Raw genomic sequence first — 26,800 nt, 5'->3', positions numbered from 1 at the left:
AAAAGGTTGCAAGAATTGTAAAAAGCCATTTCTGTGAATGACAGAAATGAAGGGAACTGGAAATAAGATTCTGTAAAAGGGGGGTGTTTTTCACTATTTATAACCTTCATTGTTTGGCCACATTTTTTTCAGAGTTTATGGAAAATACTCAATTCCACTTTATCAGGTTAAACATTTTTCAGGTAATAGTTGTGAGAGGAAGGATAATTGAAATTCAACAGAGGGGATTTTGCTTCTCTTAACACTTGATGTTAGTCTTTCCTTGATGTGTACATTTGCCCATGAATGTATTTTTTTTTTCTCTCTTCAGTTATTTTGGTTAAGAACTCCTTCATGGAATCCCAATAAGAAAATCAGCGTGTGCGTTACAAGCACTGCTGATTATTCCGTCCTCTAACTAAAAGTAGACATTGTGCAAGCTGGCACTGAAAAATAATTCAGTGAATAGTAGAGAGTGGGAGAAAGAACAGCCATCTTAACAGCAATGTCGGGCTGTAACTGCTGTATATTCATGTGCATCTGTGTAGATGCAGGGGAAAAGATCCTGTCTGCATAGAGAAACATGGCTTTGGAGTAAGATCACAGAGAACTCTCGTGGGATGAGGGAGTGAATTGCACATAACCAAGGGCCCCTAAGATTTGTTTAGGAGGATAAATTCTGAATTTTTAAATTCTGTATTTTGAATTTTGTGAAGAAGTCCGAGTGCCTAATTGAGGCACCAAAGTTGGATGACTAAAGCTAACACCTGTAAATAATCTGTGACATCAGTTGCTGGTAAATAAAAATTTCTTTAATGTTTTATGTTGGCATGTTTCTAGAAACAGGATACTAAGCACAGGTGGGTTTTTTGCTTGGTTGGTTTTTTTAGTCTGAAAGTAAACCAAAAAAACAAATATGCTGTGGTTAGCTGAATAATATCTTTTACTCTCCATCCTCATTCTTGTTTTTTTCTTTCTCTCTTCCCTCCCTTTTTTTCCTCTTCTTTGTTTTTGCTTTGTTTTTTCTTTTTTCTTTTTCTTTTTTCTCCTTATCAACTTCTTTGTAGAGTGAGCCAGACCTGGAGAAAGGCCTGGAGATGAGAAAATGGGTCCTGTCAGGAATCCTAGCCAGTGAGGAAACCTACCTGAGCCACCTGGAGGCTCTGCTGCTGGTAAGTGCTGGTGGCAGATACCATATCAAACACTGGTACGTGAATTTTCATTGCTGCTTCCATCCAGAGTTTCCCAGAACTTCACATACCATGGGTTACAAGTTGCTGGGTGCAAAGGGCACCAGTTATTCCTCTTCTCCAGTAGACAAAGACAGGCTTAAAGAAAGGACTGGGTATGGCACAACCAGGGAGTTATTAGTGTGGTAGTATCCAGGAGCCCTGTCTTTCAGGATCCTGTGCTAATTTTTAGACACGTTGCTGTACCTTTGGACAGAGATTAAGGAAACGGAGTGCAAAGGGATTTTAATTGCACCATGAACATCCTGGGAAAATCCACCTGCCAGGGATGGCCAATACCCATGAGAGAACTTGTTAATGTCTAGCTTTCAGTTGTGTGAATGCAAATATCACTTATTAATAGGATGAAAAACAACTCTCTGGAGGGATGTGTTGTAATGTGGCAAAGGTGAAGGTACTTGGTTTGCATGGTAACAATTTCCTTCTTTCCTCATTTCAGCCTATGAAGCCTTTGAAAGCAGCTGCCACTACCTCTCAGCCTGTGCTGACTAGTCAGCAGATTGAGACAATATTCTTCAAAGTGCCTGAGCTCTATGAGATCCATAAAGAATTCTATGATGGGCTCTTTCCCCGAGTGCAGCAGTGGAGTCACCAGCAACGTGTAGGGGACCTCTTCCAAAAGTTGGTGAGTCAACTACCATCACCAAAGTTTCTGTTACCTCTCATTCATCTCACAGGTGCTGATACAATTCCCTTTGGTGACTATGCATAGACCAAAGAGTTTAGCGGGCTTAGATGAGAGGCTTCTAGCTTTGCCACTGCAGTGAAAGGCCTACAGCAAAAGTGGCTGTTTCATTGCATTTAATTAAAGACTCCAGCAAGCTATGATACTAATACAAATACAATTTCACAGAAACATTGAATCTCCAGGGTGTCTGCAGTGTCATCAAACTGTTTGCTTTAAAGGAAGATGGGAGAATGGCAGTGTTAAAAAGCATACTTTTTAACACTGACAGCTAAGTGTTTCTCATTATTGCTGAACTCCCTCACACGTACTTCCTTCTCTCTGTGGTGCTTTGCTCTATCTTGTGCTGATTTTCTCTCTTTTATGGTCATCACCTTTGGCTTTGCTTTTCTACCACCATCCCGGCCTTGATATTCCCCTTGCTGCTATGCTGATGCAGTCAACCTGCTGCTGAGAATCCTCCAAGCAGCCTCAACAAAATTCTCCGAGTGCAGAACAGGACAAAGGCATATACAGCATGTTTCTGAGGCTGAATTAAAATTGCTGAGTTTCTGAGCCAGATGACAAATTGTTTGCATTCTAGGAGATTCTTTTGGCCCCTTTAGCCTCTCCCCTAGCATGTGCAGAGAGCAAAGGATTAAAGGAGCTGGTTTTTCCTTTTTAGAAAAGAAAAGAATCTCTGCATTCCTGAGGTGCCTCTGATTCTCAGGGTAGGAGTGACATTCCAGTGAGGGGTTTATTGGATGGGGAGTGCGCTTTACCAGGGTCACTCAATTGTTAGCAGCTGTGTAGCCCAGCACCATCCCCATCCCCTATGGAGCAGGGGTAGATGTGCCTGGAAGATGATGTTTTCCATGCATGCCAGCAGCTCAAGATCAAAATATGGGATTCTGTTCTTCACTGCCAGCATGTTTTAGCCAGGAGGGGTCAAGTTGGTGCCTTGGTGAGTAGTTCATGGTATGCAATTTGAGCAACTGGTTTAAGAAGACAAAACCACCTGCTGCTGGTTGCTGAAGCAAAGATGCAGAAAGCTGCTGAGAAGTGGAAGCCTCACAAACTGCATTGGAAGTTTAGTGCAGCAATGAAGATAGCACTAATTGAAGAAGACCTGAATATATTCTTTACCAGCGATGGCTATTGAGCAAGATTTGATGCACTGTACAGCTACTTAGGCCTTTGTTTAAGACCATTTCTTGCTGATGGTGATCACAGGTGCGTGAGTTAAGCCCTTCTGGTACTCTATTTTTATGTTCTGTTGATTTTGTTGGATTAGTATTGGAAGCAAAGTAGCAAATTGCCCTAGCGCAGGAAGCTTTGAGTTAGCTTAGCAGTTTCAGTTTCTGGTGGTTTCGTACAGTATCAGTGGGAATTGTGAACTCTTTGCTGGGTGAGATAAAGCGAATAATTCTTGGTAGGCAGTGGGAAGCAGCTAGATGAGAGAGACAGCAAGAACATCAGGCATTACAAGACATCTATACCGCATGTACATAAAATCTTTTGGAGCAGACTGTTTACTTGTGGTCATGTCATGCAAACTGATGCTAAACACTGGAATCCTTGTTATTATCCTGAGGTCCCCGGGGACATTAATTTTCCTTAATATCATGCAAAACAAAACACCATAGATTGAAGTTATAGATAGTGCATGCAAGGAGTTTTAGAATTTCATGTGGTCTGGCACAAAGTATGATCCATTTGTAACATCAGTGACTGTTATTCCACCTTTTTCCTGTTGAAACTAAGGAAAAGGAAAAAAGGCACTAGGCATGTGGGAGTGAAATATGCTTCTCACTTTTGGGGAATATTTTGTAAGTGTTTTTTTATAACTAGAAAGGAAACACTTTAGAACTGTTTTTAGAAATGAAGAAATATTTAGCAAATATTATCACTGATCTTTTTCAGGAATGGAAAAAATTTTAACCAGAAGTCAGTTATTTCTACCAAAACTTGTTTAATTTTCAGTGTATTCTTTTTAATTGAAAAAGAGAAAACTTAAACGAGCATGAAAACTGTGTGTGAGCATTATTGCTTTATTTGGAATCTCAGGTTTTAATGAAAAAGATGTTTTCATGATGGCATGTTTAGAGGAGGAAAATGAAAGTTTAGAAAGACTGTTCAGGAGTAGCAGGAAATGAAAGAGCCACACAGGAATGGAGAAGCTTTAAAGCTCTGCTGTGTTAGCTGGCATCATCCAAATCCTAATGTCATAAGCCCTGCAAATGATCAGTAATTCCGACAGCAGCTTCTTCACAGGCTTGTGCCCCAGTGGCAAATACAGATTTTATTCTCTCCACACTGCTGGGGCCAGGTCATCCCTGGCATAAGTGAGCGCAGTTTTCTTCAGCTTCAGTCATAACCGTGTTATTTTGCATGAGGGTTGTGGTTGGTTCCTAATCTTTCAGTAAAATGTGCCCTAGGAAATAGCTCACTGTTTCTTAGCCTCTGTTAGCTAAAGAAATTTGTGCAGGGAATGTTCTCCTGAGAGTGGCTTTTTTTCTTCCATCGTCTCTTGCACAAAGCTCCGTAGAGCATGGGGAACACAGTGATTATGAGAGAGCAGGAGAGGAAAAGAGCACTGTCTGTGGGAAATTTAACTGCTCTGCCTGTTGCGTGTCTTGGGCAGAAGTGTCAGGGAAGTTGCAGAAATAAGGTAAGTGCAAGCTCTTCTGGTAACAAACTTCTCTTTAATGGAGCCTTTTACAGCACTCCACCTGTTGGCTCACTACTGACCATGCACTTGCAAGTATGTTCAAGCTGCTGAGGTGTTTACAGCACAGCCTGTGCAGCTCTGCAACACAAAACCAGCTCTGCAATCCAGACAAGCTTGGAAGCTACCCAGGGATTTCCCAAGCTGGATCTTATGTGCTCTGGTGTAAATACGGCTGCAATTCCTAAGTCAGCAAACAGGATCAGTGCTAAGACTCAGTGATAATAATGGCTTATTACTGCACTCTGAGGCCTGCTCCATCTTCTTCTGGACCAATTGCATATTCCTTCTGCTGGAAAAACTGCCATTTTCTGTCACCTAGTGCTGCAGTCACTGCCTTCGAAACAGATTGTGCTCTGGATCTCTCTTCTGTATTTTCAGCACTCTGCTGTCCTTATAACAGTGTTCACTAATGCAGATATGGGTTAATGTCTGGGTTTGATTTAGCGTGTCCATCATGCAAAAGCCAACAAGTAGCTTACTGGGGTCACATTTGTGCTGTTGGGCTGAATCATTCCTGTCTGATTCATATTTTGTGGCAAATAGCCAGCAGCTCCAGTTACATCAATGAGCTAAAATATTAATAGATACTAATCTGGCAGTTCAGAAGAGAAAAATAGATGGCAGTAATAAGAATGTGTCATTCTCGCAGGCTTCCACATCTTTCACAAGTGAACTTATTCAGCATAGATGGAACTGGGTGCACGCATGGGAGCACCTGTGCTGGTTAAGCAAAGCTGACAGGTCAGAGATGTCTTTCTGGGCCTGCTCAGCATTCTCTGCAATTCTTTGGTGTGAAGGAACATGTTCTGATCATTAGATACTGAGGCTGGCCATCCCAAACTGTCTTCTTCCCTAGCATTTATTTTATTTTGTTTTGCTTCCTGCAGGCCAGCCAGCTGGGAGTGTACCGGGCCTTTGTGGATAACTATGAAGTTGCTATGGAGACAGCAGAGAAATGCTGCCAAGCCAATGCTCAGTTTGCTGAAATCTCTGAGGTAATGTCATGGTATTCAGACACACGAGCCTTCTGGATCTGACTAACACCCTGCAATGTCACTCCTGTGTATCCTCCAAGTATCTTTGCAGCCCTGACTTCTGGAGGAGTTGTGAGCTCCCGTAGACTCACTGCTTCAGCTCATGTTCTTACAGTGATTTATACTTCGAGCTAATAGAGGTTATTGCATAGACAGTCTTTATGTGCTGTCCCCACCCAGGGAATCTTGTAAAAACTGGCATTGCTTTGAACTTCTCGGCTCTGTGCCTCCTTCATGCATTTCTAGAAGAGAAAGCTGCAGTTGAGTTTCTCAAATATTTCTCTTGCTAATGATGATGCTGATTGTGGTGTAAAAAGCCATCTTTAATGGCTTGCATTATGGCTGTCAGCGGAATTGCAGGCTTCACTGGCGCAGAGAAGAGAAGGTAGCTCTGTTTAAAAAGGCAAGTGCATCAGCCGTAATCTATAATATTATTCATTGGGCTGCTCTGATTTCCTCTCTTAAGAGGAATACCTTGTGTCAAAACATTTTAAATACTTTTTCAGGCTTCCCAGGCCACCAGCTTTGCCTGCAATGCGTGATCTCATTGACTCTTTGTATTGCGGTGATTATATCTTGAAGAACTCAGTAACCGAGAAAACATGAACTTCCTATGTGTGTCTGTAAAAACAAGCAGATAAATAATCAGAGCTGAATAATACTAGGAGCGTTTATTGCTCTGAAAAAAACTCTTGAGTACATTCACTATTGCATGTCCCTTTAGATTTTTATGATAAAGAGGTAAAACAAAACATGTTCCCTCTGTGAAATGAGGGAGACAAGACTTGCCTTTTGGGATGTGCTGTACTACTCATCAGAGTGCAAATGTTTTCTGTCCTCTCCTGAGGATTTCCATCAGGTTCTGGTCCTTTGCCTGACCACTCCTGTGCTCTAGTGGTGTCAACTCATTAGTAAAGTAGCTTCCCCTGTGCTTACTTTTCTTTCAGTATTAAAATGCATTTCATGGACTTTCCCATTTATTAATAGTAATATGTATAGATAGTATCATGGTAGTCCCTAGAAAACGGAATAGAGATTAAGGCCCCAGGGTCCTGGGCTCTGTGCAAATGTGATACCTTTGTTTTGCTGTTTTCTGAAGGATAATTCTGAAATTGTGCTAGTACCTACTCTATTTGGAATGATGGTGATGGTATTTGTGCATTTGTGTCTTAGTGAGGATTTCAGAGCTCAGCACATTAAAGCATGTAGCTTCATGGTCCATGTGCAAAGAGAAGAGTCACAGGCGTTGTTCCTTTTCTGCCATGAAAAAGAGTTGACTTGTCCAAGGTCACCCAGCTCTGAGTACAGGTATAGGGAAGTGTAACCTGCAGGTACTGAATCCCAATCTTCTACTTTATTTATTGGTGGTGTACACATGCTGTGACAACGGCTGCATCCTTATGGACATGTCTTTCTCCTGCAGGTGATTTAAAAACTCCACCATCCCTGTTGCTATAGGTGGTTCCCTGCTTTGCTGCATCTCTATTGACATGCACTCCTAAGAAAACTGCTTAGTGTTTGAGATGTGTGAGTGCCTGTGACATGGCAATGGTGGATTTACCAGGAAGGAAAGCACATTTTTCTTTCACTGACTTGAACTGTGATAGGGCTGTCCTTCATTCACACTTAGGCCCTCCCTTGGAGGAGCAGATAGTCTCTTACATTCCCATGTGATATTTCAAGATGATTGACTGTCTGCTACGTGGGTTTTCTTTTTCTTTTAGAATCTAAAGGCTAGAAGCACAAAGGAATCTAAAGATCAGACGACGAAAAATTCCTTGGAAAGTGAGTGATCCATGCAAAGGAGACTGTGGTTTGTCAGGACTGTGTGGAGGCTGTTGCCAAACCTCCACTCTCCCTTTTTCTTTTTAAATGCTGGAGGGTTATGGAGTCTCTGCTGGCTCTACCTGGGAAATCAGTTCCCTTTTGCTAAGTAGCAGAGCTCATGCATAGTAAGCTGCATGCATGCACAGGGAAGCCCCTGCCCAGCTTAAAACCTCATCAGTCCCTTTTGGCAAAACCACGTCAACCAAAGGACTGCTGTGATTTTAAGAGAACATCTGCTACCCAGTGATAGCACAAACGCAATCCTAGCAGTTATTGTTACATGGTTTTTGCCCTATGGTAGCATCTAGAGAGCCTGGTCAAGATTGGGTTCCATGGTGCTTGTCTCTATGCACATAGGTAGAAGACAACCCATGTTATAAGAAGCTTCTATACTCACTAACAGAAAAGTGAATACCCTTCCTGTTTTGGCCTATTACCAGGATTTGGAAGCATTCAACATGTCATGCTGAACTCCAGATGGAGGGATGCACTGCCAACCTTTCAGGGACCTCCTTGGCAACTTTAAGAGTGCAAGGCCCGATTTTGACCTGTGGGACCAGGCAGGTTGCCAGGGAATTGTCAGAAGTGTGCCATGCTGTGTGCAGTTGTTCTGTACTGCCTTGTGTGCTCCTCATCCACTGTCTGGCAGAGCGTGCTCACAAGTGGGCATCTGTTTGCCATGGAGCATGTTTATTTCCTCTGTGTGTTCATGTGTGTTTTATTGGCTGTGCAGCACATTAACCTTAGAGAAGGGAATTTTCCAGTAGCTTATTGGTTAATAAGCCTATGCCTGTACATTCAGTTGCATTGGACAAGTTGCTCTGTAGGGGCTGTATTTAGGTACCTCTTCCTTATATTCCTGCTGCTTTTTTTTTTTCACAGCTCTGTTATACAAGCCAGTGGATCGAGTGACTCGCAGCACACTTGTCCTGCATGTAAGTATCTGAAAGGTAGTTTTCAAACTTTAGGCCCCTTTTCTATTTTCTTCACCCTTCAAATTTTCCATGGAGCTGCAGGACTGCAAAAATAAACCTGTCATGCTGCATAAGAGCCTCTTCCCTTTACACTAAGGGGAGGGAGTCCATAGGTAGGACCCTGCTACCTCTTCAGTGGTGTTACCAAGAAGTGCAGAGTATTATCCTCTTCGTCTAGAGATAAAGCCTTGCTCTAATCTGTAAGAAGCAGCTGGAGCATCTTGTTCTACAGCTCTAGTTAGAAGCCCTCAGACCCTTCTGCCTTCTAGTGCTGCTCATGGTTCTGTTCTTTGTTTGTGTTCCTGGTGTCAGGATTTGCTCAAGCACACTCCAGTGAGCCACCCTGATCATCCACTCCTGCAGGATGCTCTACGGATCTCACAGAACTTCCTCTCCAGCATCAATGAGGAGATCACTCCTCGTCGGCAGTCCATGACTGTAAAGAAGGGGGAGGTGAGCCTTCCTGCTTTCATTATTTTCTCAGTTTCTAAATACTGGTTGTGCCTTTTCTGTAGAGCAGACTAGGAAGTTACGCTATTAATTCGTTTGTTGCTAAGATACAGTTTATGCAGTGTCCTTGTTCTCTAAAGGATGTAGTACAGCTCCTCTCTGTTTTCTGTTTGGAAAACAGTTTGGAAGTGCAGAGGAAAAGTGTGATTAGAGTTTTGTCCCTAGCATTGTTATAATCACTATCACACATCATTTCTATGATGCATATTGCTATACACTAAATGGATTTGTATTTTACCTGCAAACTGAAACCAAACAGGAAGCCTGGGAAGAGAAAAAGGTGAGGAAACATCAGAAATCGTAAAAGATTAGGAAAAGCTGTTTTCCAGAATCTTCATTCTTGCCATAAAACTAGTTTTTTGCATCCTCATTTCTAAAGAAGAATGTTTTAAATGGGATTAGGAAGCAAAACAAATGGAATGGGCTGGGAAAGCTAAGGGAGGTGATTGACTCCTAAGGGTGTAAGATAACTCTTCTCAGCTGTGCTAGGAGCTGGACTATACCCAGAAAGTTCTAAGATGTGCAGTTCCTTTACCTGCATGCAATGTTGTGCAAGGGGGGCATAGAGCTACGCAACAGTAAAGTCCTGCATGCCTCAGTGGGCTTGATTCATCTGCCTCATAGTTTCATTAGAAAGCAATTCAGTCCTTCCTGATGAGGAAAGGCCAGGACTGACAGACGTATTAAGAGGGAGAAGAACGTAGGAGATTGAACAAAAGAGAGGTGCGCTCAGATAGTATGTGTGTAAGAGGAGTTGTGGCAGCATGCCAGAGACACTGGCTGATCAAAAGTGACCCAAATTACCCTGTACAAAAACATCTCTTACAAAGCCCAGGAGATTGTTAAGAAACCATGAACCTTCATGATGTATTCCCAAATCCTGTCAGCTAAACATGCTTGCTTTTAGCTGTTAAACTGATTTTCAGCTGACAAAGATTTGCTAGAAGCTGCAGTACTGGGAATTTGGTGCACTTTGTCCTGCAAGTCTTGTTCATTGTCTCATTTTGTCAGCTGAGGAAGTCTGCAGCTGAGAAAAGGAGGGGCTGAGCAATTGGAGGCTGAGGTAGAAGCTCAGACATCAGTCACCAGGGCCTCGGCGATAGTGTATGGCCTCATTAAAGTGGATGCTGATTGAGTCGTAGCAGAAATCGCAGGCTAGGATGCCCCTTCACAGGGGAGGGAGCATTTTGTGTTCTCCGGTTGTCTGTCAGCATCTCGATGAGGGATGCAGGCTTTGAAAAGTATAATGCAGAATCCTAATGAGGTGCCAGAGCCCAGGCAGAGGGGCAGGCTCAGGAGGATGATCTCGATGATCTCTTTTTGGAGTGGTGTATTTGTCAGATCTTAGAAAGCAGGAAGGGGAGGCTTGTCAGGATTGGGCTCAGCAGCCCTATTCACACTCTCAGTGGTTCTGCCTGCAGTGACTCTATGTATCATGTGGGGAGGGAAAGAAGGGGACATACCCAAGGAGAGGGCTGTGGGTGTGCTGGAGGGGCTAGGAACCCTTTGTGCTCTCCCTTGCTGCATACAGCTTGCACTGAGCTCAGGGAAGAAACGGAATTGCTTCTGATGCTTCCCAGAATTTGCCTTCCACTCTGGTAATCTGATGGTGGATACTTTCTTTAGTCATTTGGCACCAATATCCTACTTTCTTCAAAGCAGTAATGCCCCAGTTGACACCACTCTGTGTCTAGAGAGTAGGTATGTTCACCTTCTGCATAGTAATCCAGAGACACAAGCGTGCTCCCAGCTACTCCATGTGGGTTAGTGATGGCTGCTCCTTGCTACAAGCTACTCAGCTTGGGGTCATAGCTGGGTTTTGTTTATGCCTGTAAATCTTTCCTTTTCTACTTATCCTTTCCTCCCACTCGCCTTGCTTGTGCTTCCCCTAGGGTGACAGGACAGTGTGCAGTTTGCATCTCCTAATTGACTGCTCTCAATGCATAATGCATTTTTTATTTTAATGAATTGCCAGCTTGCTTTGATGGCTTTTTTCATTATTTGTCTTCCTCCCATAGAAATTTCCTTGGTGGAAAGGAAGGAGGGAAAACAGCCCTTTCCCCTCATGTATTGCTTAGGTGCTGATCTCAGTTATCTTTTTTTCCCAGTACTTGCCTTTTATGGGGAATATTTTTCCCCTTTGAGTGTGTCGTGAGGAGGAGTCAAATCTCCTTTGCCAGCCTCTTGCTCCAGCTCTTTTTTTCAGGATTGCTTTGAACTGGGGAAAGCAGCCAGTTGTTAATCTCCCTAGTGACAGGCTACTAAGGAGAGGAGTGCAGGTCAGGAGAGAGTACAGGCTCATCAGCACAGTATTCATCCCTTTTGCAAAAGGTGATTCCCTGCTCCAGGAGCATCGACTCACTCTGACCTGCCTGCTGTCTTCCTGCGTGATGTCAGGTGTCCTTTCTGCACACCTGCCCCCTGGTTCTGCTTGGCTCAGTAGGCTTTTTTCTAATTCTAGACTTATGCATATAAGCTGAAAGTTTTCTGTGACGCATGGACCTGATTTAATTTGCTGGGATGAATGATTATTTCAGGTCGCGCAAGGAGATGGGAACAAAGGGAGTAAAACCATTCACCAGAGGGACAGAAAGGGCTACAACAGGGAAGGCAGTATTCGTGGCTTAAGCCTACAAACCCATAGTTTGGTCCTTGCTGCCTGCCAGGCTGGCTGTAGCTAGTCTTCTCTGCCTTGTGGTTTGCGAGGGCTGCAGTATGGAGGTGCCAGGAGAGCACCAGCCCCGGCCTGGCAACACAGGGGAGCCAGGAGGGCTTATCTGGGCTTTTGGGTCTGTTTCTATTCAGCCTGATCTGCTACTACATTCCCTTGCTCCCTCCTTCCCATCTTTCTACTTTTGTGGTTTTACTTTTTTACTTTTTTTTGATGGATTATCTGCAGGTATCCACCTTTGCCAACCCTCTAAATGACCAAACAAATGCATGGAGGGAAAGGGGGTCTGAGTAGCACTATACCTTCTGACTCAGAATGCAAGTGGTGGAGAATCTTCCACCCATTAGGACCATGGAGCAAGCATCTTTCTTCATCACTATTCTCTTGGCTTAAATAGGCAACCTGTTTAAGGTTCTATTGGGATGGTCCCTTGGGAAGCAGGAGAACGAATGCTTTGAGGTGGAGGATGTGCCACTATTATGTGCCAGAAGGAAGGGAGTAATAACCTTTCTAGTCTTATTAACAGAGCAGCTAGATAGGCTGCATGGTTTTTTTCAACTAAGCCTGGATGCAAATGATTGCAGAGCTTGTGTTGTCTTTCTCTGCCAGAAGTAAAGGCTTGTGTTTCCAGCTAATTCAGCCCATTCTTGTAAAGCAGGAATGAATGAAACTGCAAAAAATTGCAGAGTTCATTTGGGAGATGGTGGTTCCTTTCTTGACTGCTGCTTGTCTAATACTCTTTGCTGGATGTTCTTTCAGGCAGTTCAGACCAAGCTGAGTGGTAGTGGCTGCCATTCTGCCTTGCCCGTGGCCGTGCAGTCCCACCCTCTCTGAAGTGTTCACACTGGTATTTGTGTGATCCCACAGTGGCATGGAGGAATGGAGCTGCCTAAAAACGAAGGCTTTTTTGAGTTTTGGGTCACTCTGCTGACTGAGTGGCTTAGTGTCTGGTCTCATCAGCACCAGTCCAAGCAGTTCCTTCTGGGATCAAGCCCACTAGATCACATGTTGGATCAGCATATGCTACTGTGCACCTTTTCCCTTGCCCTGGAGAGAAGTGGCTGCTTGGCAAGCTGCTCTATCATGTTTCTAAATGTGGTTTTAAACTGCAGTCAAGGCACTGGTTATCATTGCCTGAGGCACCCATTTAACTTGGTGGAGACCAAGTGTGCTAGGGAAGAGAAAGGACAAAGGACATTTGCAAGGGAGCAGAAGGGCAAACTAAAGCCTTTGAAAAGATGGGAGCTAAGCTTAGATGCAGGCAGCCATGCACAGCTTGAGGCCTGGTGCCTACTGCTTCTGGAGGCCTTGAGCAGATGTTGGCGATAGAGCACTCAAAAATTATCTTGGATGCTTCACACTCTACCTTACTGCTGGAGTCAGAGAGCTCCTGGTGACAGGAGCTTTGGAAAGAATAAAGAAAGGCTATTAAAATGCTCAAAGAGCAGCCAGTTTAGCTCCCTAGGCAGAGCATCCCTTTTATTCTGCAATGCTGGTCTTGCAACACACGCATACACACACAAGGAATCATTTTCTTCCTACGCTCTGCAGAAAGCCAAACCACCTCTTCCTCACTGACATATGCCAATACCCATCTCCTGCTTTTACCCTCCTCCTCCTGCATCACACATGTTCCAGTCCTTCCCGGGGCTCTCACCCACGCACGCTGCAGGCCTCTGCTGTCACCACATCGGATGAGCTCTTTCCTCAGCACACAAGTGAGGAGACAGCCTTTTGTACAGCTGTGGTTCTGGATGAGTAGATTTTTAAATTCCACTTTTTGTAATGTGTCTCAGACAAGCTGGTCTTCTGCCACACTTCCTGGAGTTAAACAGTACGTGACAGCAGCAGGATTTACCATATGCAAACAGCACAAAAACACTGTAGGATGAATAGATGAGCATACAGGTAGTCGTGAGGTTGGTAGCGGGGGAGGGGAGATGCTAACTGACAGAGGTAAGAGGAGGAGGACGGCAATAGGCAGTCCAAAGAGGATATCTAAGCACTGAAAGGTGTACAGGGAGAGAGCTCTTTTGTCCAGAGCACTGAGGTGGGTGGGAGAAGAAGCAGGTGAAAACATGCAAAGGAAAGCAGGGCCTAGAAAGGAGACTTGGGACTTACACTGCACCAGTACAGAAACTTTGCAAGAGCCACTGAAGGTAACAGTCAGCCCAGGCCCTGTTTGAGAGATTAGAGATGATCCTAATTCACTCCATTATGATACAAAATAGGAAGTTTTCCCCCAGGCCTCCTGGAACCTCTTTCTATAGCGGACCTGAGCTCCTGTGCTGGACACCTGACAGTCTTGGGACTGTCTGGAAGAGAGGGGTCACTCTGCCACTGTACTGCCGCTCTGATTTTAAGCTTATGTTTTCCTGGATGTTTATTTGATGTTTCTGTAGTCTATATGTCATTTCAGGGCATTTTAGGAAACCTTTCGCACCTTTGGTAACCTTAGCAAACAGAGGAACTTTGGAAGCAAGGTAGAGAGATGGTTTCCCACACATAGGCTGTTGTATGTCATGTACAGCAGGATCACCCAGCCAAAAGACCTTGTGTTTCAGGACAGCCTGTTTAACAGGAGGCTACCAAAGGAGTAGCTGTTGCTGGCCCTGGCTGGGAGGACCAAAATGGGCTTCGGTTCCCAAACTGCTGGAGAAGGCCTGTGGAGGTGAGGTGGCCTGGGCATGTGACCAGCACGAGTCCTGTCTGAGGGGGCCGCTGGCTCCCCAGGGTGGAGTAGGATGGGCTGACTCATATCGGGAGGACCGGGAAGGTGCCCTGTGCTCCCTCACTGTGGGGTTTGGCACGGATCTGGTAAGCCAGTTGGGAAATCCTTTTATTGTTTCCCTCTGACCTGCTGAACCCTCCTGGCAAGATGAATCATTTGCAACAAAGGATGCGACCCTTTGCTGGAAGCACTCCTCCTCTGCTCCACTGATGCTGAGCAGCCTGGGGCATGCCTGTTGTGCCCAGCCCTAACGAAAGTCCTGTTTTCCGAGAGAAGCTGGTAGTTAGATCTAATATCAAGCTCCACACCCCTGCGAGGAGAGATTTCCTGGCTTGATCCACAAATGTTTTCTTCTGTCCTCTTGTCCCCAGACACTTGGTTGCTTTTGTGGCAGTTTACCCCTGCTGCTTGCTGAAGGGAGACCTTCCCAACTAGCTCATGAGCAAGAAGATATGAGGTATGAAAGGTCTGGGGAGCTCAGTGTTTTCCTCTGAGTGTCTGACTGGAATAAATCCCTTTCACCTCTTTACTTCTGTCCCAGTCAAGCCTAGGAAATACAGCCTTGTCTTCTTCCCACCCAGCTCTCTTTCTGGGAGATCATGCTGCCAAAGACTTTTTGCTGCCTCATGGTAGCACTGTGTTAGGGTATTTTGTACCTAGGAGTGCTAGCCAAAATAAACTCAGTGCAAATGAGTGGTACCTCAGTCCCAGATGGGAAGTATGAAGGCTGTTGAATCACACCGCTGATGTGGCGTTGTATGGCTGAGCTTTCTGCTTGACTTTTGGGGAGATGTGGGACAGAGAGCATGGCCACTTGGAGGAACTCTGCTTAGATGGTGACAGCCAAGGACTGTGCAGCAGCAGGTTAGGTACAACTTCAGAAGGCAGGAGAAGGGATGGCCTGGTTGGACCAGGCAGGCCATGTGGAGAGGTCTGTAGCCTTGCTGCAGGGAATACTGATGGGCTCTTCTTTTCTTACTTTGTGAAGACCTGACACAAAGGTTTCCAGTCACTAGTGCCTCAGTGTGGGCTTCCACTTAAGGAAACGCTTGTCTTCAAAATGCTCTGGCCTAGATGATGGTACTGGAATACTGCCAAAACCAGGGGGCTGATCTAGGGCTGAGCAGTAGTCCTTCACAGTCCTCCAACAGCTCTCCTGGGCCTGTGCCCTCCATTGCTTGTGAAGAAATATTGCTGGCCATGTGGATGCCCTGTCTCTGCCAGAGACATCTTCCCAGGGTGGGGTGCTGAATCTGTGTTCTGGACTAGCCTGGGGTATTTTTAAGCTAGGAACTCTTGACAGGGTGCTGGGCTGGGGTCTTGACTGATCTCTCTCAATGCCAGTGCCGGGCAGAGGGGGACAGAAGGCCAGGTCAGGACTGTGCCATGTCCCTGCCAGGTAGGGAAGGGACAGTGCCTCATTCTTGCAGGGTAGCAGAGATGAGTGAGCTGTGAGAACATCTTTACACCTACGAACATTGAGCAGAGGTTGAGCTGGCAACAAGCAGCTATTCTCATTGCCCCAGAGGAGCTGAGCTGATTTGCAGTGTAATTAATATGCATCAGATCTCAAAACCTGAGATCAGGGTTTTGGCTTGCTCAGAAAATATCTTTCCCTGCTTCATTATTGCTCCCAGATTAAATTCTTTGCAGCTGTGGAGAGTGTTTTTGCTACTGACAACACACGTTGTCCTTTTTATTTATTTATTTTGAAAGCTCAGTGTTTCTAGTTTCCTACCTGGGATTTGTTTGCCAGGCAGGAGGGGGATGCACGCACAAGTGCGCATCAGCAGCAGAGACATCAATGCAGGCAGGCGTCCTCTTCAAAACCACTGAAGATAAGCCAGGAGGATCACGCCCACCTAAAAATAAACACTAACATATGTACAGGCCTTTCTGAGCTTGAATCACTGCTGGATACCAGATCTCTACAGACTCCTGCCCAGAGATGGTGCAACAGTCTGCTAGGGAGCAGCCTTGCTTCCTGGCACTATGGGGAAGGTGCAGCTTTTGCTGCTGCTCACAAATTTCCAGGACCTTTGTGTAATGGAAGGCAGCACCAAGATGAGGTGCTGACACTGCTTTGTGTGCTTTAACAGCTAGCTGTGGTGCTCCTGCAGCTGCAGAGAGGAAAATGCAGACTCTTAGGCCACGTCAGGAAGTTTAGGGTGCTGTAGGACAGAGTGTGGAAACAAGAATTATGTCTGCAAGGGCATTTCTCTGCCTTGTGTTCCTTGCCATGACGCCTGCTGAGCTCAGGACTGATGTGGTTTGTTTTCATTTTGGAGAGCCAAGATGGGAAGAATGGTAGGCGGAAGGAGAGGCAGCATGGGGGTTTGCACTCCCACACCCTCTTCAGTAAATGTGTTCAGGGCTTGTTAAGTCACGCAGCAAGCAAACCCCATTGGGTATAACCTAAGAAACTGAGGCATCAGTTCTGCTTTGGATGTCCTGACCTTGCTCAGGTTAACTGCCGTCCTGTTGCATACTGCTGCATAGCTGAGCACAGCTGCCTCTTGGAAATGGACAGTTTTCATGCATGCATCTCCCAGCGTGGGGATCACAGAGATACTGCAGGTTGGGAGTGAGTTGTACTGACAAGTCCGGAGCATGGGCTGGAGAAGGCTGACAGTGAGACAGCAGGGGGAGGTGTTGGTTAGCACTGGACAGTGTTAGCGGATCTCTCCTATCCTCAGCCACAGTGCTGTCTGGGCATATATGGTATGTGTGACATGTCGTTCACTGGTGTCAGGGGAGCAACCTCTTAGCTGGAATATTAAGGAAATAGTACAGGTCAGGAAAAGGTACCTTAGCATACCTTAGCATGCGTGGAGAAGCTGGTGGTTCCCACTTGTACTGGCTGTGAATCTAGGCAACACTGACAGTTATACATATTGGTGGGAATAAAATTTGCCCAAAGTTGAATACCCCTGACTTCTGTTTGAAAATCAGTGGGAGATATGTATTCCAGATGTGCACTCGGAGTCCTATTGATCCTGACATCAGAGCAGAAGGCCTGAGTGTAGAGCAGGGCTTGAAACTCGTGGCTTGGTCACTGGTAACAGCACACAGCCATCTGTCTCAGTGCCAGTGCTCCAGCCTTTTTGTCTTTTATCTATGGAGTCACCATAAGGGAATTAGGAAAGCTATGCTTCTGCCTACCAACGTGTGCCTCTTATTTAGGAGGCTGTGAAGCTTCCTGGAGCTAGAAACAGGAATAAAGGCATCAGGGTTGTGTGGCTTCTTTGCGTCTTTTGGTTTGGGGAATGTTTATATGATACATAAAAGAGATTTAAATAGGCATGGGGTGGGGACATATCCAGATGGTCCTATTTAAACACAGGCTGATAAGGGACTACTGAGAAGTTTGCTAGATGCACATTTTGTTCAGGAATTGTCCCTTAACAGCTCTTGTAATAAAGAAGCAGCAATGGCATTCAGCTGTTAATGTTGACAAACTACTGTTGTGAATGGGGAGTGGAGGTGTTCGTGGAGGTGTTCACTCCTCTTTCTACCTGGTGGGGTAGCTTAAGCTGAATTCAGTGGCTGGGTAAGTGACTCCTGAGAAAAGTGGTGTTTGCTGCTCTCTGCTGGTTTGTGAGGGGATGATGTACTGTCAGTGATTCTGGCCCTTGGCTACGCAGAAGCTGGGCAATGGACTCACAAATTACACTTGGGTGCAGGAACAGGTGATGGAGAGAAGCCTGAAGTCTGACCCAGAACCAGATAATAAAGAAGATTCATGGCCATTTCGGCCCCTGGGAGAGAGGGTAGCAGCAGGGAGCAGACCTTACAGCAAGAAACATTTAACAGCCTTTTTTCTTTTTTCTGAATTAGACCAATTTACTGAATTGGCTCTGGTAAGAGTCACGTCTAAGGAATGTGTTGCCCCAGCGCCAAATCTGGGGCTCATATTGCACTACCTAAAACATTTTTTCTGTTTTTTTTACCAGCACCGGCAGCTGCTGAAGGACAGTTTCATGGTGGAGCTGGTTGAGGGGGCTCGCAAGCTACGTCATGTCTTTCTTTTTACTGATCTGTTCCTGTGTGCCAAGCTCAAGAAGCAGATTGGAGGGTGAGGTTTTCCTTCTGGACTATGTGCTTTGCACCTCAGCTTCAGCAGAATCCTGGGTTTAGCCAGCAGTTTTAGTTGAATATGAATACCCCCAGACCTGGGTAACCATAATCCACAGGATGTACTGAGACAAGGAATGGTCAGCAAGGTAGTACTGTCTGTTTTAAGACCTTGGCCAAGTGCTGGTCCATCAGGAAAGGTTAATTCCTCCTGCCCTGTGCTTTCCTAGGAAAATAGGATGTGCTGTAGCTGCTGGTATTCTGGACAAATGCCATTCATTTTTCTACTTCCTCTTTCTTTTAATAGGTGACATTCTTCTCTTTCTTTTGTTACTAAGGTTATTAATTTTGGCCATGCAGCTACAGCCAGTTAACAGTTTTGTAGAAAAATGGAAAAGGTACAATAAACAGACTATGTGTCAACCCCAAAGTGCAGCTACAGAAACAGTTTTGTTGACATTTTTCACAAATGAGGGGGGAGGAACCTTTACCAACATACCTGCCTCAAACAGGGCTTCTCTTCATTTGGTAAATGTTCTGGTCAGGGAGACCTCTCACGTCTTCTTGCCCTCCTCAAGCAAAAAGTTGTCCCTGCCCCTTTTGAAGCACATGCTTGTGAGGAATGAACCTTCAAAAGAGTGGGACATTCCCAAGAGTGGATGTTCCTGACAGTAGAGGTGGAGAGGGAATAAATCACATAAAACATTGAAAAAAGTGAACTGGTTATCCTGGTGAAATCACTGGAGAATGGCATTTACGAGCTGTAGTTTCTCTCTTCTGGTTGGATTACACAGAGGTTTATACATATTGGCTCACCTGCCCCACTTGGCCCTCCTAGCTCAGGCAGGAGAGACCTGGGTTTAGATCACAGGTAGCAGCCAGGTCAGAGGCATGGCATGGCTTTTGAACTTTGCCTCTATGGAGGCTTCAAAGGGAGAGCATGCAGGACTGAAAGGGTTTGCACAAAGTTCATTGTGGTTTCTTAGGATGAAAAGAACTAGATAACAAAACAAGTTGCCTTGTTACGTGCTGTACTGGCTATTGGCCCTTCCAGGCTTTCTTGCTGGAAAGCAGCCCTTCACCAGAGTTTTTCCACATAGGAGTCACAGTGAAGTTGTGCCCATTTCTGTATCTTATGCACTATAGCGGGGAAGGTCTTGTGGGAAGGGGGAGCGGGTGTTGCCAAACACCAGTAATAGTAAAAGGTTTGGACCTTCTGTCTTTCAGTAAAAGCCAACAATATGACTGCAAATGGTACATCCCGCTCACTGACCTTAGTTTCCAAATGGTGGATGAGTCTGAGGCAGTGCCCAATATCCCACTGGTACCTGATGAGGAACTGGATGCCATGAAGATCAAGATATCCCAGATCAAGAATGATATCCAGCGTGAAAAGGTAAAAGGGGTTGAGCACTACATGCCAAGTACAGACTCAGTGTCTCTGCTGAGATGAGGTGCTGACAGACGCAGCATTCCCAGAGCTGCACAGCACGGGGAATCATGCTAAAACAGACTGTTCAGCAGAGGCTTGTGGTGTGGCTCTGTTATCAGTGATATCCAGATGCTCTGCAGCCCATCATTGCTCATCCTAGTGCATGGCTTGAATGATGGGTGTCCTATAAGGAGGCAGAACAAAAAGACCCTGTAGTTGTACCCAGTAGCTCCTCTCCTTGCGTGGAACCACCTGTGACTGCTATCCTCAAGCATCCATGTGGAGGGCAAGGCTCTTATGCTATGGATATGAGAAGGACTGGGAGAGTGGCATGCCAATTTCTAGCTATTAAAGTATGATCCTGCAAGTGATTTTGGTCAGAAGCCATGTACTTCTAAATTTTTGTAGGCTCAGTTATGCTTTTGAAGCTTTTTCTGACTTCACCAGTGTCATGGTTTAACCCCAGCCAGCAACTAAGCACCACGCAGCCGCTCACTCACTCCCCCCCCATCCAGTGGGATGGGGGAGAAAATCGGGGAAAGAAGTAAAACTCGTGGGTTGAGATAAGAACGGTTTAATAGAACAGAAAAGAAGAAACTAATAATGATAATGATAACACTAATAAAATGACAACAGTAGTAATAAAAGGATTGGAATGTACAAATGATGCGCAGGGCAATTGCTCACCACCCATTGACCGACACCCAGCCAGTCCCCGAGCGGCGATTCCTCACCCCCCACTTCCCAGTTCCTAAACTAGATGGGACGTCCCATGGTGTGGAATACATCATTGGCCAGTTTGGGTCAGGTGCCTTGGCTGTGTCCTGTGCCAACTTCTTGTGCCCTGGCTGGGCATGAGAAGCTGAAAAATCCTTGACTTTAGTCTAAACACTACTGAGCAACAACTGAAAACATCAGTGTTATCAACATTCTTCGCGTACTGAACTCAAAACATAGCACTGTACCAGCTACTAGGAAGACAGTTAACTCTATCCCAGCTGAAACCAGGACAACTGGTGTCAAGGCACCAGCAAATATATGGACAACACCAATTATGCTGACTGGATGGTCTGACACAGATATGGTGTCTCTGGCCCAGGCTTCTCTTTGCTTGCAAGACATGTTTTCTCAGAGGTTTTAGAATCCAAACCTTTCTGGAACCCAAAAGAGAAATAAGAGTTTGAAAGCTGAAAGCCTGCTGGTGTGTAGAACAGGATATGAATAACATTGCTTGTACCGTGAGAAGACTATTCCTTGTGCTTTGAAAGAACATGCTTCTGCCTCTCTGCCCTGGCTGGCTTTCAGAGAGGGCTTCCTGGAATAAGTAAGGTATTAGGAGGAACACCACGTGTAAGCCTCTTACTCAGAAGGTGTAGGTGTCTAAGATACGTGCTTCAGTGCATCAGTGCCAAACAATATACATGGCTGGGTTTGGGACTCGGGTTTTATCCAAGAAAAACCTTGTTTTTAGCTGACCTCTGTTGAAAATGGATCAGTAGGTGGTGAATGGGAGAGAATTTTGGCAACAGAGTTCTGGGCAGATTCTAGAGAAGTTCCTTACAGTCTCCTTAGTTAAAGATGCTTGTGGAGGACCTGGCAGTCCTATGGCTGCCCAGTGACATGATGCTGCTGCAGCCTCTGGAACAGAAAGTACAGGGTATGGCTGGGACAGTGGCCACGCACCTCTGCAGCTTTGTCTGGGGCAGCTAGAATTGGGGAACAGAGCCAAGTCTGAGTGTAGAGATACTGCAGGTAACATCTTCCTGAGCAGCTGGGAGCCCAATGGATCCTGTTGACAGCATTTCTCCTGCCTGGGGCCATTTGGCTTCTCACAGAGGGAAGGGACTGTGGACCTTAAAATGTCTTTCAGTGGAAATGGGGACAGACGTTGCAGTATGACAAGTGTCCTCTGTCTTCCTCTCTCCCCCACCCTTCAGAGGGCCAATAAAGGCAGCAAGGTCATTGAGAGGTTGAAAAAGAAGCTCTCAGAGCAGGAATCCCTCCTACTGCTGATGTCTCCCAACATGGCCTTCCGTGTACACAATCGCAATGGCAAGGTGAGTGGCTCTTCTGGACTCCCCCAGTGTACAAGATAGAGGTGAAGGGGAGGGTTGTGTGTGTGTGCTTGTATATGTTGTTGTACAAGGAGGCCTTCATGCCCTCTGCTGTCTGGCCTGAAAGCACTTTCCAAGCAGCAGACACCTAAACCTTGCTACACCAAAGGTTGTGATGACATCTTGTAAGGTATGACTAATTTGTATGCAAAATTGGCATTTAAAAAATAATGTTAGAAATTAATCCCCTACCTCAGCACCTGCCCTGGCAGAGCAATAGGAACGGCTCTTTTCACCTAAGATAAAGCTCTGCAGCAGCTGCCTTCTAGACTCCCCTTCAAGTTCAAGGCTTAGCACACTCGGGGCTGTCTCCTCAGGACTGTAGGCTGCACTTGGCACCAAGGATGCTGAATGGTTGTGAACAATCTCCTTTAGCGCTGTGGGATGCTCAATGTGCCAGAGGTATCCCCTGTTCTGGCAGTGCTGTAACCTGTCACCATGGCCTTTCCATCACATGGCAAAGGATTCTCACAAGATCCTGTTACTACTCAATGAAAATCCACAAGCTGGTCACTGCTTCCTCAGCTTACATCAGTGTCTGGGCCTGTGCTGGACACTTTTGGGTTTTCTGGTACAACTGTTGTGAGGAATAGCACAGAGCTGCCATGGGACCTCATATTGCCAGGGATGCAGCTGCTGTTTGCAGGGTGGAGCTCTGTGAAAGCCCTGACTGCAGGTGTCCATGTTGGTACTGCTGGCACGTTGTTGAGAGGGCACGTTGCCAGAGTCCTGCCTGTCGCTGACAAAGTTGTGATGTAGGGCAACTGGCAGGAGTGCTAGAAGGACAGCATATCCAACCATTTCCACTGGAGGAGGGTGGAAGGCAGGCAGGCCTGCTCTCAGTTGTCGGTCAGACTAATGCATACCCCTTTTTCTTCTGTTTTCCTGGGTAGAGTTACACGTTCCTCATTTCATCGGACTATGAAAGGGCAGAGTGGAGGGAGAACATCCGGGAGCAGCAGAAGAAATGTGAGTGTCCCTCAGCTGGGCATTGGTACAAATACTGTGATCTTATTAGAGAGCAGGAGTCCAGAGGATGAGGTGTGGGGCAGGGTTCCCAGCAAAAAGGGAGATGTGTGTTGAAATCCAACAGCACAACATGGATGTCTTCTGTCTCTGCACATCTGAGCCTGTCTGGGGGACTTCTGCTTGCAGCAACATGTAGGAAATATGTAGGGAGAGCACTTAGTAAGGGTGTGGAGAGATTCTCCCATTTACCCTAGAGATCATAGCTCTGTGCAATTCCAGGTAGAGGGAACAGCTGCACCCTTTTACCTGGCTCCAAGCCAAAGAAGCTTATTTACTTTTTTGGCATGGGTGGGTTTTGGCTTTGCAAGAAAATAAGAGCCCCCCTTGTCTTCTGTGAACCATCCTGAGACTTTTTACTCCAAAGAGTAACTAAATGTGCCCTCAGTAGAGCTGGGCTGCAGCAGCAGTACAGACCTGAGCACCACAGTACTGTTGCTGAGCATTGTCCAGGGAGCAGCTATCCCCTGTATGCCTAGAATAAGGGAGCATGCATCCAGCCTCTGCTTTGAATTTTAATTCCTCCCTCTTTGAATCTCCTTGGCAGGCTTTAAAAGCTTCTCACTCACATCAGTGGAGCTCCAGATGCTGACAAACTCCTGTGTGAAGCTTCAGACAGTCCACAACATTCCCCTCACTATCAATAAGGAAGGTAAGACCTTTGGTTTATGCTTTCACATGGTACAGCTGCAGTGAGAACCTAACCTCTGCCTGCCTTTGTGCATTTCCCCTAGAACTGCTTTTACTGTTTCTTTTTGCTACAGGCTTCAACCTGGTGATGAGTTACAAACTGAGAGTTCCTGTAAAACAAAAGCTGAGACCTTACATACCCAACTTGTGTAGTTTAGTTGAAGCAGATGGTAGAATACAAAGAGGGCAGCAGGAACAAGAATAATCTGTCATCCCAGTGTTACTTGCTGCAACAATAAAAATACAAGCTCCAAATTATATGACTACATCTAAACTAGTAAAATATTCCTGGACATCATCCAATATATATTCATTGACTATTAAATGGTCTTTATATGCAACCATCATGCCAGGGATTGGAGTGCCTGTTGGAGTCCTAGCCTGGGACAACTTTGAACTATGTCTGGGAGTCCTTTGGAAGAACGCTAGTTGGCCAAAATTTTGTGTCAGAGACCATCCTAAATTACTATTTAATCTGCTAGTATACACTTAGTCTCTATATTTTACTTTTTCTCCTTTGAATTGCTTCTGTGCTATCTTGCTGACCCTAGAAATGTTGTAAAAGCCACACATTGCTAGAAGGCATTACAGCTGAAACCAACACTGAATCTGGAACAGTCTCCTCTTGCTGAAATGGCTAGATTACATGCTCCTGCCATCCTTTTTAGGGACAGTTTACCCTCTGCTCATTAACCTATGTAATTGTCAATCTCATCACTGTCTTTCACTGTTGGCTCCTCTGTGAACATAACAAAATGCCTTGGGTCTTTTGTACAGATGATGAATCCCCAGGTCTCTATGGATTCCTGAATGTCATTGTCCACTCTGCCACAGGATTCAAGCAAAGTTCAAGTGAGTTGCAGCTCTGTAATACACAGAGGTATTGATAGGAGTTAGTTAATTCAGGTGCTGTGACAGCTGGGCATGGACTGATTTAGGATTGCAGCATCTGGGATGATGGTAAGGAGGAGAGATGATTTGGGGAACTGGAAGTGAAATTGGGGCATTGGTGTAATTTTAGGGGAATGCAATTTTTTTAATGCTGCTATTAACTCAGATCAGGATCAAGCATGCAGCATTATTTTTTCAGGCCTAGTCTGCTGGTATTTTTTTTTAAGCAGTGTTTGCTGATTACCCAACAGTTTTAGATACAAGTCAGCCTTTATTCCTGAATTCTTTCAACTGTATTTTGTTTTGCAATGAAAGAGTGGGAAGCATTCTCTGACATCCAGAATTTTTGGTGTGAAGAAAGAGGTATTAAAATTCAGGGGAATGATTTGACAGAAGGATCAAAAAAGGTGAAAAAATAGAGTGAAGAGACTCCTGTAGAAATAAACATGCTTCTCAGCTGTTGATGAGGATAATTGAGGAAAAGCTGCAAAGCTTACGTAGCCATGTGGCTGGGGATCTGCTTCTTATCTAAGCTGCTTGTGCAGTCTCAGGAGGAAAGAAGTCAACTCGGGTGTACATGCTTTCTGTTAGCCTTCCTCCTGCTGAACCACTGACTTCCCAGATGCTGGCTAACATAACTTACTACATAACTTACAAATAGGGGCAATGTCTACAGCTCATTACTAGCTCTTCAGGAACACCAGATACCACATAATTAACCACTTTGTGAAGATAATGAGTTTTTGACGGCTGGCCCTTAACCTGCTCTCTGAGGGATATTATACTGATGCTGTTCTCAGTGAAATCAGTTCTGATGTGCTGATAGGCTCCAATATCTACTGGGGGAAGTTTCATTTCTCATTGGTGTACACCTGCTCATTGTGGATTGATTTGGGAAATATTGGATAATAGCATACATCTGATTCTTGATAGAGGTGAGGGGCTTGTCTGTGCTGAGGTCATTTATACAGCTGTGCTGGTACTTCAGCTTCATAAAGGCAACTCTGTTGGTCCAGATGATGAGATTTCTTCTGGATAATGTTACTAGTACTAATACAAAGAAGATGCAAATGAAGACATACCCTGAGAGTGATAAATGCAAGTTAGGAGATTCTAGAAATTTTTTAAAAGTTTCTGTCCCTGTCTCCCCTTTTCAGATTTGTACTGCACATTAGAGGTGGATTCTTTTGGGTATTTTGTGAACAAGGCTAAAACTAGAGTTTACAGAGACACCACGGAACCCAACTGGAATGAGGTAGGTTGGATTTTTCTTAATGTGACTTGCTCCATGTGCCAAACGTCAACGCACGATGGGCATAAAACCTGCAAATGGAAGAACTTGCTCAGCACTTGTGCTACATATGTTGCCTCTCAGAAAACATTTTTATGCCAGGTTCATTTGGCTGTCAGGGCTTGCAGAAGATTTGCTCTTGGATTAGCTATATTTAAACAAACATTTTGGTACAAATGAGTCTTGTCCAGCATTTCATCACTTAGACAGACACATGTTTGATTATATTTTTAAAAACACAAGTGAAAATATGTTGAGGAAGGAGGTGGTTTTGTTTATTTGTTGTGAGGGGGAAAAATTAGCTATAGACATTTTGCCTGTTTACAGCCAACTCAAACCTGCTGGGGAGCAAAATTAAATACAACGAAGGTGGGCGAGTTTGTTTTTCGAATGATGCTTTGCTGAAACTCAGTGAAACCTGACTAAAGAGTCAACCATCTTAGTCTCTAATTTGACTACCTTATATATAAAAAATACAATTTCAGTTTATTTCTAGACCAGCTCCGTTAGGGAGGAGGTTTTGGTCAGTCCTTAAGTGCTCCCTCCTGCTGAGTTTTAAGGAGACTATATTGATTATTAAAAGACTAGGGTCTTGCTGTGATGTATTCATTGCTCTTTCCTTAACTGGTGCCCTGCAGGAGTTTGAGATTGAGCTGGAAGGTTCACAAACTCTGCGGATTCTGTGCTATGAAAAGTGCTACAACAAAACCAAGCTCACCAAAGAGGATGGAGAGAGCACAGATCGCATAATGGGGAAAGGACAGATCCAGGTAAGACTGTGCTTAACTCATTCCTGCTACCTTTACTGCAAAACATAACAGGACTTTTGAATCCTGAGTGCACCAGGGAGGTTTTTATTCTGCCTTCTGATTGTCCCAATGTTGGAGATTTTTTTCCAGGTAGTGAGGTAT

The 26,800-nt window shown here is 45.1% G+C and overlaps 1 protein-coding gene across 2 annotated transcripts in view; it reads left to right on the top strand.

The window, feature by feature from the left end:
* BCR (BCR activator of RhoGEF and GTPase) overlaps positions 1-26,800 on the top strand; it is a 109,794-nt gene that overhangs the window by 62,373 nt on the left and 20,621 nt on the right. For both annotated transcript variants that reach the window (XR_011326675.1, XM_069795149.1), the window contains exons 3-16: positions 1,047-1,151; positions 1,669-1,854; positions 5,512-5,619; positions 7,383-7,443; positions 8,368-8,420; positions 8,772-8,912; positions 18,325-18,446; positions 19,673-19,841; positions 21,815-21,934; positions 22,885-22,960; positions 23,565-23,669; positions 24,485-24,559; positions 25,756-25,853; positions 26,528-26,659. Coding sequence is in view for 1 of the 2 variants with exons in the window: in XM_069795149.1 (XP_069651250.1) it covers positions 1,047-1,151; positions 1,669-1,854; positions 5,512-5,619; positions 7,383-7,443; positions 8,368-8,420; positions 8,772-8,912; positions 18,325-18,446; positions 19,673-19,841; positions 21,815-21,934; positions 22,885-22,960; positions 23,565-23,669; positions 24,485-24,559; positions 25,756-25,853; positions 26,528-26,659 (1,551 nt within the window). In the remaining variant the exon portion in view is untranslated. The remainder of the gene's footprint in view (positions 1-1,046; positions 1,152-1,668; positions 1,855-5,511; positions 5,620-7,382; positions 7,444-8,367; positions 8,421-8,771; positions 8,913-18,324; positions 18,447-19,672; positions 19,842-21,814; positions 21,935-22,884; positions 22,961-23,564; positions 23,670-24,484; positions 24,560-25,755; positions 25,854-26,527; positions 26,660-26,800) is intronic.

The sequence above is a fragment of the Haliaeetus albicilla genome, chromosome 10 (assembly GCF_947461875.1).
Source record: "Haliaeetus albicilla chromosome 10, bHalAlb1.1, whole genome shotgun sequence".
In the NCBI taxonomy this organism is placed as follows: domain Eukaryota; kingdom Metazoa; phylum Chordata; class Aves; order Accipitriformes; family Accipitridae; genus Haliaeetus; species Haliaeetus albicilla.
The sequence above is the reverse complement of the archived record's forward strand: the minus strand, read 5'-3'. Positions and strand labels throughout refer to the sequence as shown.